This window comes from Coffea arabica, chromosome 3c (genome assembly GCF_036785885.1).
Source record: "Coffea arabica cultivar ET-39 chromosome 3c, Coffea Arabica ET-39 HiFi, whole genome shotgun sequence".
NCBI lineage: Eukaryota > Viridiplantae > Streptophyta > Magnoliopsida > Gentianales > Rubiaceae > Coffea > Coffea arabica.
The window spans coordinates 11,586,441-11,603,245 of record NC_092314.1 but is presented as its reverse complement, the minus strand read 5'-3'; the positions used below and the strand labels follow the sequence as shown (position 1 = coordinate 11,603,245).

Here is a 16,805-nt window from a genome sequence, read left to right as displayed (position 1 = left end):
TGCACCCTGAAGGGATGGTTACATTAAAGGTGACTGTGGGACATCACCCCTGCTGTCGTACCATTCTCGTCAACTTTGTTATGGTCAAAGCCGGCTCTCCATACAACCTAATCATGGGCCGACCCACGCTTAATGTTTTTCGTGCAGTATACTCCACGTATCATTTAAGTTTCAAATTTTCAATCCCGGCAGGCATTGCCGAGGTGAGTAGTATGTCTGTGCGGCGCGAGAGTGTTACCTCATCACTCTACAAGCCGCTACCTCCTCAACCTCTAATATGAGATCCGAGAGAAGATACAATATCCTTTCAATTGATTGTATTGATCTCCAGCAAATCGAGAAGCCGAAAAGGGTAGAAACCAGAGATAAAGTGGAGGATATACCCCTAGACCTCTCAAATCCTGATCAGACGGTTCGCGTCGACATTCATTTGCCCGACTCACTTAGGAGACAAATGGTGGACCTCCTCAAGGAGCATCGAGATATTTTTGTTTGGGCTACTGATGAGATCCAAGGTGTGCCGCATCACTTCATGGTATACGAGTTGAATATCAATCCTCAAGCACGCTCTGTCGAACAAAAGAAAAGGCACTTCGGCCCAGAGCGCAGCAAAGCAGTAGGTGAAGAGGTGGATAAACTCTTGCCTGCGAAGATGATCAGGGAGGTGCAGTACCTGACCTGATTATTCAATCCAGTCATGGTCAAAAAGGACGGGGGGTCTGGAGAATGTGCGTCGATTTCACCGACCTGAACAAGGATTGTCCTAAAAACTACTACCCATTGCCTAGAGTCGACACTTTGGTAGACTCGGTAATGGGTTACGAAGTCTTCTGTTTCCTTGATACCTTCTAAGGATATCATCAAATCGGGATGAGCGAGAAGAATCAGGAGAAAACGGTCTTCTACACAGATCAATGTGCGTATTGCTATACCACCATGCCTTTTGAGTTGAAGAACGCCGGGGCCACATATCAGCGCTTTGTCAACCGTGCTTTTAAATCTCAGATAGGCCAAAATGTCGAAACATACGTAGACGACATCCTCCTCAAAAGCAAAAAGATCTCAACTTTCCTATCTGACCTGAAAGAGGTCCTCGGAGTCCTCCATGATACACAGATGATGTTGAATCCCAAGAAATATGTTTTCGGGGTCATTTCGAAAAAATTCTTGGGATACCTCGTCTCACGGCGGGGCATAGAGGTAAATCCTGACAAGGTCAAGGCGATTCAGAAAATGCCTTCACCTCGATGCGCCCGAGATGTGCAAAGACTAACAGGGCAATTAGACACTCTGAACCGGTTCTTGTCGCAGTCCGCCTCTAGGGCGCTGCCATTCTTCAAGGTGTTGAAAAAGACAGATAAGTTTTTCTGGACAGAAGAGTACTAACAGTCCATCAATCAAATGAAGGAGTATCTCCACCACTTCTCAACACTCACTTCACCTCGGCCTGGGGGCAGGCTATACTTGTACCTGTCCGCCGCAGATGAGGCGGTAAGTGCCATGTTGATACGAGAAGAAGGTGTTCAGATACTGATTTATTATGTTAGCTGGGTCCTTCGAAGGCCCGAGACCAGATATGCCCAAGCAGAAAAGTTCGTGCTAGCCTTGATTCATGCAGCTCGCAGGTTGAAATCTTACTTTTTAGCTCACCCCATCTTCTTAAGGACAGACCAGCCTCTCAGACAGGTGTTATTGTGCCCTGAAACTGCTGGTCATCTTACTAAATGGATCATCGAATTGGGAGAATACGATTTGTCCTATGAGTCTCGGACGGCCATCAAAACTCAGGCCCTTGCGGACTTCCTAGCCGATCTCACTTTCAGCGGGGTGAAAGAGACCACCTCAACTTATGCCGAACCCCAGCGGTGGATCCTGTATGTGGACGGCTCGTCTAACAGTGAGAGTAGTGGGGCGGGTTTGCTCCTCAAAGACCCATAAGAGGAGGTGTACTCGTATGCCTTACGGTTTGCTTTTACAGCCTCCAATAATGAAGTCGAGTATGAAGCAGTCATCGCCAACCTGCAACTAGCTCGTAGGTTTGGTGCTCGACACATCTTGGTCAACAGTGATTTCCAACTCGTTGTGTGCCAGATACTTGGCGAGTACGAGGTCAGAGAAGAGGTCATGCAACGTTACCTCTCCAAAATCCACCAATTAACTGCACATTTCGATTCTTTCGAAATCCAAAGGGTACCTCAATTGCAGAATAAGCGGATTGATGCTCTATCCCGACTCGCTTTCACTTCTTTCTCTGACCTGACTAAAACGGTCCTCGTTGAGGTCTTGGCCGAGCCTGGCTATTTAGAAGAAATCGTGTGCCTCGTTTATCCAGAGGACACCTGAATGGGCCTATTGATTCGGCTCCTCGGCCAAGGAGAGCTTCCGGAGGATCGAGCAGAAACAAGAGAACTTCAGCGCAAAGCAGTCTGGTATGTTTTTCGGTAAAACCTCTTGTACAAGAGGTCTTACCTCGGTCCATGGTTGCAGTGTATCATACCAGATGAAGGGGAAAGAATCCTCCAAGACATACATGAAGGACTTTGTGGTGCCCACGTCAGCTATAGGATGCTGGTCAAGAAGGCCCTATTGCTTGGGTACTTCTGACCAACCATTCGGCGAGATGCCTAACTCCTGGTCCTTAGCTGCCCTTCCTGTCAACATCACGCCCCTGAGCACCATCAGCCAATTAACCTTATGATCTCTATCACCTCGCCTTGGCTATTGGAACAATGGGGCACCGATATAATTGATCCATTTCCCAGAGCCTTCAGCAACTATGCTTATGTGGTAGTTGCGGTGGACTAATTTACCAAATGGGTCGAAATCGAGCCCCTGAGAAGCATAACTAGCTCAGCAGTCCAAAAATTCTTTTGAAAAAATGTGGTCTACCGCTTTGGATTACCGCGGGTGGTAATCTCGGATAATGGAAAGCAGTTCGCGGACAACCCTTTCAAAGGATGGTGCGAGAATCTTGGAATCAAACAACACTCCACCTCGGTTGAACATCCCCAAACCAATGAACAGGTCGAGAACTTCAATCGTACACTCTTTCACGGCCTCAAAACCAGGCCGGATCATCTTGGGTAGAAGAGCTTCCCAATGTGTTGTGGTCCTACCGGACCACATCGAGGCCTGTAACACAAGAGACCCCGTTTTCTCTAACCTATGGGTCTGAAGCCATGGTTCCTGCCGAATTCATCACCCTGAACCCGCGCATGGCAGCCTTTGCTGCCGAGGTCAATGAGGAAGAAAGGCGGGTAGACCTCGACCTAGCCAAGGAGAAGTGCGACATCGCGGTAGCTAAAGTCCCACTATACAAAAATATCCTAACTAACTACTATAATGTCCGGGTCAGACACCTACGGTTCAGACCGGAAGATCTTGTGTTCCGAAAAAATTCAGTCAGCCAAGCTGAACCTCAGGGCAAGTTAACTCCTAAGTGGGAGGGACCCTATCGTGTTATTGAGTCTAGTCAAAATGGATATTATAAATTAGCTTACCGAAATAGATCTCGGGTACCCCGAACTTGGCATATTGAGAATCTCAAATTGTATCACTCATGAAGGGTATATATCTATTTTCTATGTCATTTTGCATTTTACTCGAATTATTTCTTTCTTGGTTTTATTTTATCCCAAGCAAAAAATAAGGGGACAAAGTACAAAAGAAGAAAAAAGACAAGTATGAAAGAGAAGGAGTCATTGGCATTAAAAAAGAGAATTACATAAAAGCCGAGGTTAGCGCCTCGACATCTGATTACAAAAATAGCCTGCTTCTAAGCATTTACGGCCTCGACGGCTAAATACAAAACATAGGTAGGGATGCCTCTAAGCAGTCCCTGTCCCGCTGCTTTCACCACTGCCCACCTCTTCCGTGCCGATGCCATCACCTTCTCCCCCCATCTCGCTCCCCCTGAGCTCGTTGCCTTCTGCGTCAAACTCTGAGAGCCGTTGATTAAACTCCTCTAGGACCTCGCCCAAGTCTCTACTGGCCTGGATACCTTCCGCCATGCGGTTGCACAACTCCTTGGCATTTTCGTTGAAGTTGGGCTTGTCTTTGAGTGTATCCAAACATGAAACTCGGCAGCGTTACCTCGCCGAGATCACGAGTGAAAGTCTCGAATTTACGAAAGGCCTCCACAACCGAGATTCCAGCCTTCTCTATGGCCTTCTGAACTGACTGTTCCTCTTGGATGCGTCTGTCTTTTTCTTCTTCAAGAGCGGTCTTTAGAGAGTTGTTTGTGGCTTCGGCTTGTTTCTGACTAGCCACTGCCTTATCACGCTCCTGCTCGGTGGCCTTTAGTTTCTCTTCCAGTTTGACAACCTTCTTTTGAAGCTCGGAGGACGGCTGGTAGTGCTCGAACAGATTAGTGTAGCGTTGGATTATTTCGGACAAGAAGGCTGTAGTAGAAGCCCACGCCACCGAGGCATTCTATATCAGTTCAAGAGGTGTAAGTTTTCTGGCATAAACATGGTCCCTCGGAAGAACGGAGTGCACCATGAGCTCATGAGCAATCTTGCGATTTTTGCAGCGGTCGTTCACGTTCAGATTTCATTTCGGGCACCATTGTGCGCCGGAGTGCCTTTTGTCCTCCCCGAATTCCTGAGGTGGCACATGGTGAAGGTTCCACAAGGAAGACCCAGAGACAGGGACTTCAGGAACCGGAGTCACACCTTAGCCCGGAGGTGGGGAGGCTATTGTCACACCTTGGGTAGCCATCCCATTGGAATAGCTGAAGTTCAGGAGATTTCGCCTGGAATTGTAATCGGAGTAGGGCGGCCGGCCGCAGTGATCTTCTTCTTTAGAGGAGCAGACGTCCCCGTGGTAACCTTCCGTTTCGATGACCTTTTATTCACCACGGTTGCCCCTGAAATAATCAGGTCGGATACCTTTATCACTGCATGAAAGAGATGTGAGGTTACTTAGAATCAAACAAAGGTAAAGACAAGATAATGAATAGAAAGGTACAGGGTTTCTTAAACCTAGTAGAGAAGAAAGGAGTATGATCTGAGCTGATTAAAACTCGGCTGATTCCCCCATTCACAAGGACTGTCTCGGGAAAGGCCCAACTGTTAATCCTGAAACCCAACTCCATCAGCTTCTGAAAATTTTCTTCCTCCAAGTCCCCAGGAGAGGTGTCCTTTGCCGGAGTGAGGGGCCTCCACCCGAACCTTCTCAGGAAATCCTCAGCCAGACGAACACGAAGTTACGCTTCCACTCCTTTATTGAAGTGGGAGCATCGACTACTAACTTCGGGACTCTGTTTCCTGTCGCGCCCCATTTTTTAAGAGAAAAATAAAAGACGAGTTTAGAAAAATGGCTTTTGATTCAATTTTTGATTGGAAAATGAATTTTTTATTTAAAAAGAAAATGAAAAACATGGATCTAAATGGGATTTGAAAATGCGACGATTTGACCCAAAATATAGTTTAAAAAGAGTTTTTTGAATGAAAAATGGAGTCGCCACTTGGTATAGAGTTAAGGTGTACCAAGTCACCAAAAAATGAATTTTTAAAGAAAAAAAGTAGAAAAACCCTTTTTAAACGATTCCAAGTCTACGAAAATCGGATAAAAAGATTCGGGAGTCACATTTGAAGAAAGAGAAGGCAAGGATAAGAATCCAAGGCACCCTTTCAACCTAGCCAAGGTTAGTTGCGCGATTTAGTCAAAGATTTTCTTATTTTACCCCTAAAATTTATCACATTTGGATGTACTATATAAATGCATACCCTAGACTTAGGAGGGTGTCGGGGGTCAAAATGTATCTTCAAAATTTACTTGGTACCAATCACATTAATTGTGACGCCCAATAAAGACTCTTCGAAGAAGTCACGAACAATGCAAGTCATGAGACTCGAAAGAAAGAAAAAGTAAAGAAAATAATAATATACAAATGTGTATGACCTAAAGTAATGCATCATAATGGGTGCGAGGGACTTATACTCGTGACTTTCAATGTTCCCTTTAATAGAGGGAATACGAGCGTGCTAAGATTAGAAAAGCCAAACTCGTCCATATCCCATATCCAATGGGCTTTTCCTAGTCTAACCAAGCAAATGTACTAACCTAAGTCTAATGCTTAGATGAAATGCAAGTCTAATGTCATGTTTCATACAAAGGGGTAAGTAATATATATAAGGAAAAATATGGGGGAAGGGATATACGTATAAGAAGGGATGTCATGCAAAATATGATAAAAGACCCTAAAAAATGAAAATATGCATGAGATGAAGTGATTTTATCACACAATCATAATCTAGCGTGCGGATAGTTCCTAAGGGTCTAGCGTTGGACTAGTCCATGTCTACGATTTCCCCACTAGCATTGGACCAGTGAGAAAAGTCGGAACAAAGGGCCACGACTAGCGTTGGACTAGTGTGGATTCGAGAAATTGGCCACAACTAGCATTGGACTAGTGTGGTGACGTCACACATCAGTTACAATCAAATAAATCATGTAAGACCTAATAAAAGCAGGTAAACACGTAAATCACATATAGCACATAACACATAAGCATGGTATCTAGTTGCAAGACCCTAGGAAAGCGAGTAACACATAACACATAGGCATGCAAAAATACACAAGGCAAATAAAACAAATAGAGCCCTAACTATTACATTCGGGGAACCCTACTACAATCTAAAAGGGGAAATAAATAAATAATTAAAATAAATACCTAACTATTACAAATTTGGCATTCAAGTGCCTTTCAAATGATCAAAATTGAACTAAAAATAAATATACAAACTAAAGCTAATAAAGCGAATAAATAAATAAATCAATCAATAAATAATAAAACATTTAAGAGGCATGCAATTAAGCACGTAACATCACATAGGCCACGTAGGGTCAAATAATGTAAAGAATAAGGGGATAGAGTGTACCTCCCTTGAGTTGGGACCCTAATGAAGTGAAATTACATGTTTACCCTCCAAAAATAAAGAAAAGGTCAAGGCATCATTTTAATTAACAAAGAATAATGAAATTGAATCAATAAAAACACTTAAACATCTAAACAGCTCATATTCTCCAAATAAGGATCCAATTGAAAGGAAAAAGAAAGTTTGAGGGGTCCTATTGATTGATTTTTCAATTGTTCGGGCCATAGTAGTATTAGGGAGAAAATTAAGAGGTTAAAGTGAAATTTGTAGAAATTATTTTGCATGCAAATTCCATGCAAAAGTCACGAAACAAGCTTCTGCAACAAAAACCTTCGGCAGCTAATGTGATTCTTCTGCAAATTCATCCGCAAGCTTTTACCATTGTATGTAAACTTTTGACAAACAAAGTTCATACAAAAACTTCAAATCATCTCCAATTAAAAACATTTAACACTCCAATTAACAAATTAAAACTGAAACCATTGCCTATAAATGAAAATTTTCAGCAACCGAAAGTGAAACTTGCTGCAATTTTCTTGAGCAACCGAGACATGATCATGCGAAGTGATGCAAACAGAGCTTATCGGTTCATCCACCAAACCCCAGTGCTAAGATATTTAACCCATTGTTACCATTACCCCAAAATGCTACTACCTACCCCCAACAGATTTTAACATGCAACAGGTTGAAGCCTTCTTTACTTCTGCAATTTTTACTCATTCGACTGAGGCAAACATTCATGCCAAAGACTCAAAAACATCTTCACCCATTCAAATACAAAGTGCAGAGATTTACAACAAAGGTAGAGAACAATCTAACAGGCTTCAGGACACAAAATGCAATAAGATGATCTAGAAAACATGCTAACATTTGAAGAACAAAAGCTGCTACAACTTTCTCAATTTCTGATTCAAGCAAACAAGATTAGTGCTATTCATTTTATCATGAGCAAGGTGATTTATGCACAATTAAATCATTTCAATGAAGTAAGTAAACGAATCCAAACCACAAATCAAAGACATTACAGCTTTACTTGACTCAAACATAACAGGATATGAGAGAAAGAAACGTGGAACATCAAAACCGCAATTCCCTTGCTAGTTTCAGGTTTGGAGGGAATTTTCTTTTGCAAAGAAATCCATGTCCATTACACACCCACTACACCATGCTACAACCAAAGTAAGAGAAAAGACCAATGCAGCCCAGGAATAGCAAACAAATCCTAAAAGTTAAGCAAACCAAAACAAACTTCAGCAACCTAAGCGAAGAAAGAAATCTGTTCGCACAGCTGCAGTATGATCGAAGGGACTTTTGGCTCCTTTAAGCTCCAATGTAATGACCTAGAAGGGACTCAGTACAGGTCCTAAACTCACTCCAGCACAAAAACTTGGGACAAAGGGGAGAGGGAGGATTCAATAAAGCCCCTGAAAAATGAAATGCAACAAAGCAATGGAACAGGTTCTCCTAATCCCAAACGAAGTTCAGCAGCAATACAAAGTGATTATGAACATCTACTCCACTGACCACTAACTCAAAACTTCGAGAAAACATTTTAAAGCCCAACCATGACAACAAACTCACAACCCATGGCTCCCACCTATTCATTTTCATGAAAAAAAACTGATGGCTTTTTTGGTTCGCAAGCTCTCAAACACATGATTTCAATACATAGCTATGGCAGCCAAAAGACTCAGCCTTTTTACTCACAAACAAAGCCACAGATTCATAGTGAACATGAAACAAGAAGGAAGGAAAAAATAAACAATAAAACAGTAGACATTCCATAGGCAAAGATACTGAACACATGCTTCAACAGCTTCAAGCATCTGTGCGTGAAGATATACTGAAGTTTGAAGGACAAGACTAACTTACAGCGCTCGTGCTCTCTCTCTCGGTGAAGATTTGCGACTGATGATGGCGTGATGAAGTGATCACGGCTTCTCGTAAGGGTCAGTAGCTCCCCTTTTTTCTTCGTCTGTTTTCCTGTCCAAAGCTTCCTGCTTCAGTTCCTTTTCTCTCGCAACTCCTCCTTCTAGTCTTAGTCTTCCCTCTCTTGGTTTCCTCCTCAAACTCACAGCCGAAGCTCTCTTTTTCCAGCTCCCTCTTTTCCTCAACCCTAGCCGTCACACTCTTTCTTTCATCAGTTGTCACGAGAGTCCCTCTCTTTTCCTCGTTTCTCTCTAGTTCTCTCTCCGTTCAGCCGTCAAAACCTCTCTCGGCCCTCAACTCTCCCCCAAACACTTTTCTTTTCCCTCTCCAGATTTTCTTTCTTCAGCTCTCCCCCTTCAGCCGCCAACCCCCCAGCTGCGTCTTTCCCAGTTTTCTCTTTCTTTTTACCATAAGCTTTTTCTATTCCTCACTCCTGCTATGTTTTTTCTAAACCTAGCTGCTCCCCCCTTGCTTCTTGCTGCGGCTCCTCCTTTTATAGGAATCCCTAAGTCCCTAAAACCCTCACCTCAAAGGTGAGGATGAAGGGTAGATTATTACCAAAGATCTGAGCCATTGGATGGCAGTTTTTGGATAAGGTTGGGATCAAAGAAACTGCTGCAAATTTCTGTTCTTTTCCGTTTCATGCTACTGCCTTGAAATGAAATATTGAGAAGGAGCTTGGATCAAGTGTAGCATGGTGCATGGGCTCTTTTTTTTTTTCCTTTTTTTACAAAATAAATAAATTGCATCTAAAAAATTTTAAGAATATTTTTTCAAAAAATCTTAATGCTTAAATGTCTTAAAATAAAATTAATGGACAAATAAGCAAAAAAATGAGTCAAATTAACAAATAAAACTAAATTAAAAGACTTGGTGTCCAAAATGCTAAAAAATGTCTAAGATGAAATTATGAGATAAATTAAAACAAAAATAATAAATAAATAAAAGAGTAAAATTTTGGTGTCTACATTCCCGAAGTAGAATCACCTCTTCTTGCTTCTGCTATTCTTGATAGTATAATATCGGCGGAAGAGGTTGACTGTGGGGACTATTTCTTGATGTCGGCACAGCATCTCAAAATCGACCGGGACCCGGACTGCATTGGGAACGAGTTGGGCTGGTGGTCGGCATTCTAAGCTCAGCCCTCCAGTTGTTCTGCTTAGATGGCCACCCTTCCCTTCGGAGGATGTTCTGCCGTTTGATTCGGACCGGGTGGACGAATACTGTAATCACCTTGGAAGGGGTATTTGAAGACCAATGCCACCGTCAGGGCTTCACACATGATGCTATTGAACATGGAGACTTGGCCGTAGTCGATGGCGGAAAGATCCGAAGGGGTAGCTGATTCAAGCACTCCCTTGTCATGTGGCACCTCGGTCCCAAGCTCATCATTATAAAGCACCTCAGATTCTCCTGAGCTTTGTACTTGTGGAGTCCCGGCCTCATAAGATGCCCCGGTTGTAGATTCCCCGGGGTGAGACGAGGTCTCTTCCCCGGGGTTAGACGAAGTTTCCCCCTCCTGGGTTGGATCGAGCCTTTCTGCCCCAGTGAAGTCCGGCCTCACCATTTCCTTATGAGTACGGGCTGTGCGTGCCATTAGCTAAGGAAAAGAGACGAACTTATTGTTTCTAAGAAGATTTGAGTTTTCTGCTGTAGCGCCAAGTCGGGAAGCTGTTCACATGGGCAAATGGTAAGAAGTAAAAAGCGAAGAAGGGTGGAAAGTGACAAGAGGACCCCTTATTTATAAAAGGGGGAGGAAAACCGAAGGCCTGTACGTTGAACTTACACAGGAAGGCGCGTTCTCTCATTTATTAGCTCCCGCCATTTTGACCGACAGTTGCCTAACCCTCCATCTTCCTGACCTATGTCAATTCACGTTTCATTAATTTGTCAGACAGTTGTCCCATCATTCTCCTGACTCTTCGTATTTTGCGCGTTATCATTATAGCATCCAGGGGCTTTCTCGTCATTTCCCTGCAAAAGCCTCGGCAAGCTACCAGCAACTGATACCCTACCGAGGTTTGGGGGGCTTATTGAGGATGGCCATTCCGCCTCGGGGAAGCTGTAGGGTACCCCAGTTCGGAATGATCATTCCCCCGTCGTAACTATCTCGGCTAACATCCTGATGACCGAGGTGACTTCGTCACCTCGCTATCACCTCAATCCAGTCCTATGACTCACACTAACCGAGGTGTGACAGTCGTGGATGTGACCCCTGACACTGCGCATTGTTCTGACACCCTGCTCTCTGTACAGATTGATCACATCAAGGTGATATGCTGTCTCTATCAGTCTTCTAGGGACCTGGACCCCACCGTCCAAACTGTCTCCTATAAATAGCCGAACATCCCACTGAGAAAGGGAACGAATCTTGGGTAAAGGAAAGAGTCTACTCTTTATCTCTCTAAAACTACTCCCATATTAGTATACCACTAAGCTAACTTAATCTTCGGAGGAAGACCGGGGGACTCAGCCCCGCCTCTGACAATTCAAGCAGGTGATCCTTGATTAGCTACTCCACCAATCCGGCGACGCTCTCGATATCTGGAGCAGCTCATCTGGTCAAAAGCTACTTCTTCAGAACGCACCTTTCAATGAACACATTAGGATAATCAATGACATTGAGTTGTAGAATCCAGTAAAATCGGCAAATTTGCATACCTTCCTATGAACACACCAGTGTTATAATTAGATGGCGTTGAGCTATGGAATCACGCAAAATCAGCCTATAGGCGCAATTCCTACGTAGGAATGAGAATTAGGGTAGATATCCGTGCGGGGCTAATGAAAAAGGGTTGGAACGGGGGTGGGGTAGACTCGGGGGAATTTTTTTCCCCGTTAAGAAACAGGGCGGCGGCAGGGGAATATACCCCTGCTCCATTACCCACCCTGCCACCTACAAAATATATATATTTATATGTGTATATATAATATATAATTTAAGTAGTTACAAATTGATAATAATGATATTATTAATTATAAATACTATATAATGTATATTAGTATATGTAATATAATTAATATTATCAATTATATTAATAATTATACATATCTATTAATAGAAATTATTAATTAGTTATATTCAATTTATTAATATATTTATACTAAATTTCTAATTACACTTAACACAATAATATTTTTTTTCTCAAAAAATACAATAATGACTTAGTGATTGTATTTATTAGAAAAGTGAAAATTTTGACTACTTTAATTGTATTTACTTTATCATGTTAGATTGTATTCAAATAATTTTTGTTTGATTGTTTTTATGGATTTCAATTGTAAAATTACAATGAATAATGATTTGGTGATGTGTTGATATTTTAGTACTTAATTATTTGCTAAATTTTGATTAAAAATTATATGCTAAATTTTTATTAATCCCACAGAGAAAGTGGGGCGGGGTGGGGGAGCGAGGGGCAAGGGACCGGGGGGAGCGGGGGGAAGTAGTGGGCAATGGGGCAGGGGAGGGCAGGCCCCCGCCCTCCCTAGCCCTAAACACTCCCCGTTGCCATTCCTATTCCTGTGAACAGTGATTCTCCATTTAGTATAAATACTTTCTTGATGCCTCAACACGTGCATTAAGGGATGTTCACATGCTAAATCAAGCCTCCTTGTTTGGACAGGGATTTTTTTATAAAAAAAAAAAACTTTACATTTTCCGTGAATATATTTTTCAATCACCTTTTTTCCTTATATATATCAAATCACAATACGTTTTTTACAAAAAAATTCCAGAAAATTGCAATCCAAACACACAAAGTTCTATATTATTATTTAACCATGTTTTGGTCAAGTTAATATTTTAGTAATTCTATTAGAATCAAATGATGATAGTTTTATTGTTTAAAAATTAGTATTTTATTAGAAATTTTCTTATGATTTTAAAACTTTTAAGACTTGATTATCAAGTCATTTAGTTTATAAATAGAGAGTCTTATTATTGTTGTCAGTTGAGAAGAGTAAAATTTGATAGTGTTATTATTATTATTTTGGTGTATGATTAATATATTACTATTGGTATTATTCCTCTTCACCCACACATATTTTATGTGTGTAAATTACCCCCTTATCTACATTGGTTCGATGAAATTTATATCTCGTAGTTTTTTATTATAATATTTGAGTTTTATATCTGGTATTAGAATTCTAGATTCAATAAATTGATCTTGGGATGCCTGTAGATATTGAAAAATTGTCCCAGCTATGAGATTAGTCCTGAGTGTTTTCTTCTCTCAGAGTTAGAGCATAATAGTTGCTATGAATAAGTCAATTGCTTGAGTTGGACCATAAGGCTGGTCGTGGAGTATCTAGTTGGTGAAGATTAGATCCAAATTGTCAAATTGACTATGTGAAGATGGAGTTCGGAAAAGAATCCTGTTTATTGAATTGTGACGAAATGAGTTGTCAATAAATTGGCATCAAATTGTGCGACGAAAACAATCTATCCAAAAAGTGTGAATTATTTTAGCGAGTCAAAAGAAAATTGTGCAACGAGATAAATTTGTTCAGGTGCGTGGAATATTGCAACAACGAAATCTTGAAGATGAATAATTCAAATTGACGTTTGTAGAATTTGCAAAAGAGATTATTATTCATGATTGTGTTGAACTAGAATTGGGAGAGATTGACTTAAGGAAAACAATGTCGGCATACTAAATCAACCCTAAAAAAAAATAGAAGGTTCTATATTGTTATTTAGCGGTGGTTAGTGAAGTTAAAATTTTAGTAATTCTAAATCAAGTTATAGTAGTTTTATTGTTTAGGAATTAATATTTTATTAGAAAATTTCTTATAGTTGTAAAACTTGTTTACTAAATTATTTAGCCTATAAATAAGAAATCTTATTATTGTCATCAGTTGAGAAAAGTGAAATTTGATAGCCTTGTTATTATGGTGTATAATTAATACATTATTATTGGTATTATTGCTCTTCTCTCACACATATTCTATATGTGTAAATTGTCTCCCCTTCTACATTGGTTCGATGAAGTTCATCTCCCGTAATTTTTTATTATAATTTTTGAGTTCTAGGTCATGGGACAATTGTGAAAAAATAAATAAATAAATAAACCTATACTATTACCGACTTCAATACTACTGACTGGATTTGTAGGTAGTTTATTATCAAAACAGCCTTACTCTCTCACCCAACAACTTTACGTCAATTTCAGTACTTTTTTTTAACGCATTTCAGTAGCATCTTTCTTTAATTGTAATAGGAAATAGGAAGTGACTGTTTTGTGTGCGATTTGTATGTATTTCTCAACCAGTAACTAAGACAAGATAAAATCTGGCGATTGCAATAAGCCAATAACATAGAAGGGAGTTGCAACTGTTTATTTTCTTAGAAGATAATTTTAAATTTTTTTGTATTTTTTATCTTTTCATAATTTTTTGCATTTATTAAATTTTGCACATTTATAATTTGTAATGTATGTTTAACCTATCATCAATGATGTAAATCAAATCATGCTATACGATTTTCAGTAATCAGTTAATGAAATTCTCTTTTTATAACAAAAAAAGGGACAAGACAAAATCCATGGGATAATTTATGGTTCATTTGATTGGGACTTGGATGCTGTAAGCGCAAAGGTCAGCAATTTCTTTTCTTTTCTTTTTTTTTTTTTTTTGTCATTTTGCTTTCATTTTCTATGTTATGGTACCGTGGCGAACTTTTTCGGGTGACTTTAGAGTTTTGCCACATCATCTTCAACACAACAAAGGTCCCATTCAAGGTTGCGGTTTTTTTCTAATAAAAAAATATTTTAGGTGTCAAAAGTACTTTAAAAATATTTATGAATATCATCCCATGAAATTAGAAATAGAATTTTTGGTGTGAAAAACACTTTTATTAAAAATTCAAATTTGATATTTTTAGAGTAGTTTTTGCAATTTAAAAAATAAAATATTAAATTTTATCATTTTATCATATATTATAAACTAAATAAAGAGATAAATACATTTAAAAATTTTCAAATTACATATTATCCAATACAATAAGCACTTATTGAACTATGTCTCCAAACGTCTAATAAATACTTTTATTAAAAGCTATATTAAAAAACTATTTTTTAATAACCTACCGCAATTCCAAACGAATCTTAAAGTTGACGACTCTAACCCAAGGAGGCCTACACGTGACTAATTATCGTGTTTTTTTTTTTTATGTTTCTTTTTCCTTTATTTTTTGGCTAAGACATCTTATAAAACTGCAATGGACGCTTAGAGGTTTGAAAATCAAAACCTTTCAAATCTTGTCTCGTTACTGATATTTCACCTCATGCAGAAGAAAAACATTAATGGCACTCCCAAAATTATTATTTACACTCTTCTCACTATTTTTTTCTTTTTATTAAATTTATCGTTTCATAAGTGAAAAATGGTTAGAAAGGAAAGGAGTGTGAATAATAACTATTATAGAGTTTAAATGCATCTAACTATTTTTTGCGCTTGTGACTTTTACCAACATACTTAAGGCTAAATTATTTTTCAGGAGCTCTTGTTTTACTATTGATTCTTTTCAACTGGCTTTTACTAAATTCGCTTGATTGTTTGCTTGCATGATAGTTTTTAAATACTTGATCTCTTTATACTTTGCTTCAAGATTTCCAAGACTATTTCCACCCTTCACCCCTAAATTTGTACTCCTTCTATTCCAAAAAAATTTCGTAGGACTTGTACTTTTTACCCGAAGTGTTTCCACATGGTGTGAAATTATCCTAATTTTGATTCTATAAGTAGGGTTTTGACCCCAAAAAAAAAAGATACTATGAGTAGGGGCTCTTGATGGACCCACAATGACAAGAGGTGTTCAAAATGTCCAAGCCAAAAATTTAGGCAAGTAAGACACTAACGTATCTGCTGATTTGACTTTTATCGGATGTCCCCGAAGGGACGTAATTTTTTTTTTCCTCTGAGCATCCAGTATTTTCACGTTTAACGAGACTAATCCGGATTCGACTGGAGAGCCCTTGCAGAATCTGACTCTTACTTGGGAGTTGCTTTGAGTATCTAGTGTTTCCACCCTTTAGTGAAACTAATTTAGATTTGATCCGGAAAGTACCGTAAAGTCCGACTCTTACTTAAGGGTGAAAGTCTAACCCAAAACTTTTCAGGACGCCACGTACAGAAATTAAACTTGCCGATGTTGGCATTAGCAATCCAAAGGGATGTATTTGCTGTTTTGACGCCTTATGTTTATTTCATCCGTGCAATTAGAATGTAGACATATGATTTGATGGACCAACTACCAAGGTCCAAAACGGTTGTAAAAAAATTGTTTAGGCCGAAACAATTCGTAAAAATAGAACAGAATTTTTAGATCCCACACACAATATTAAATTTGACATACAAGCTGTAATTTGAGCGATACATTTTTTTTTTTTTTAACAAATCGTGGCCGTTTTTGGACGGTTGCTACCTGCAATGTGCTTACCCAACTCTTGATTTGATTGTCATTTCTTGGCCACACAACCACAAAATTTAGGCTTGTCTCTTGAGGGTAAAATCAGAAAAAACAAAACAAATCACTTTACTTTTTTATTTGAAAAGTGACCGAAATTTTGGAAAAGATAAAAAAGAAAAGTATAACATTTTTAATGCAAACATTGTGTTTGGATAGCCATTATTTGCATGGAAATTATTTGCTTACATAACACATTTTTATTTTTCTAACAATTTTTTTATCTCACATATATCACGTCACAAAAAGTGTGTGTTACAATAATCATTTCAAATAAACTCTTGTCCAAACATACTAAACTTCTTTTCTTATTTACTATGCCTACTTGAATTCTATCAACAGAAAAGTCTAATTTTGCAACAGAGCATGAGAATTGAGGGCAGCAAATCACGCTTGCTTCGTGTTTGTTTGTTAAGCCAGATTTGCTCGAGAAGTTCGTTGGCAATTGGACATTAAATTAGAAGAGAACAAGTGCAGCTGCATGTAGGATCATTGGTAGTACTAGTAATTGAGAATGTGCGTTGCAT

General features: G+C 39.5%; 1 protein-coding gene across 1 annotated transcript; it reads left to right on the top strand.

Moving 5' to 3' along the window:
* Positions 1-1,401: 1,401 nt before the first annotated feature.
* LOC140037808 (uncharacterized) lies at positions 1,402-2,343 on the top strand. The gene is made up of 2 exons (XM_072082941.1): positions 1,402-1,897; positions 1,979-2,343. Exons 1-2 carry the CDS (start codon positions 1,402-1,404, stop codon positions 2,341-2,343), a joined length of 861 nt encoding a protein of 286 aa, XP_071939042.1.
* Positions 2,344-16,805: the final 14,462 nt, after the last annotated feature.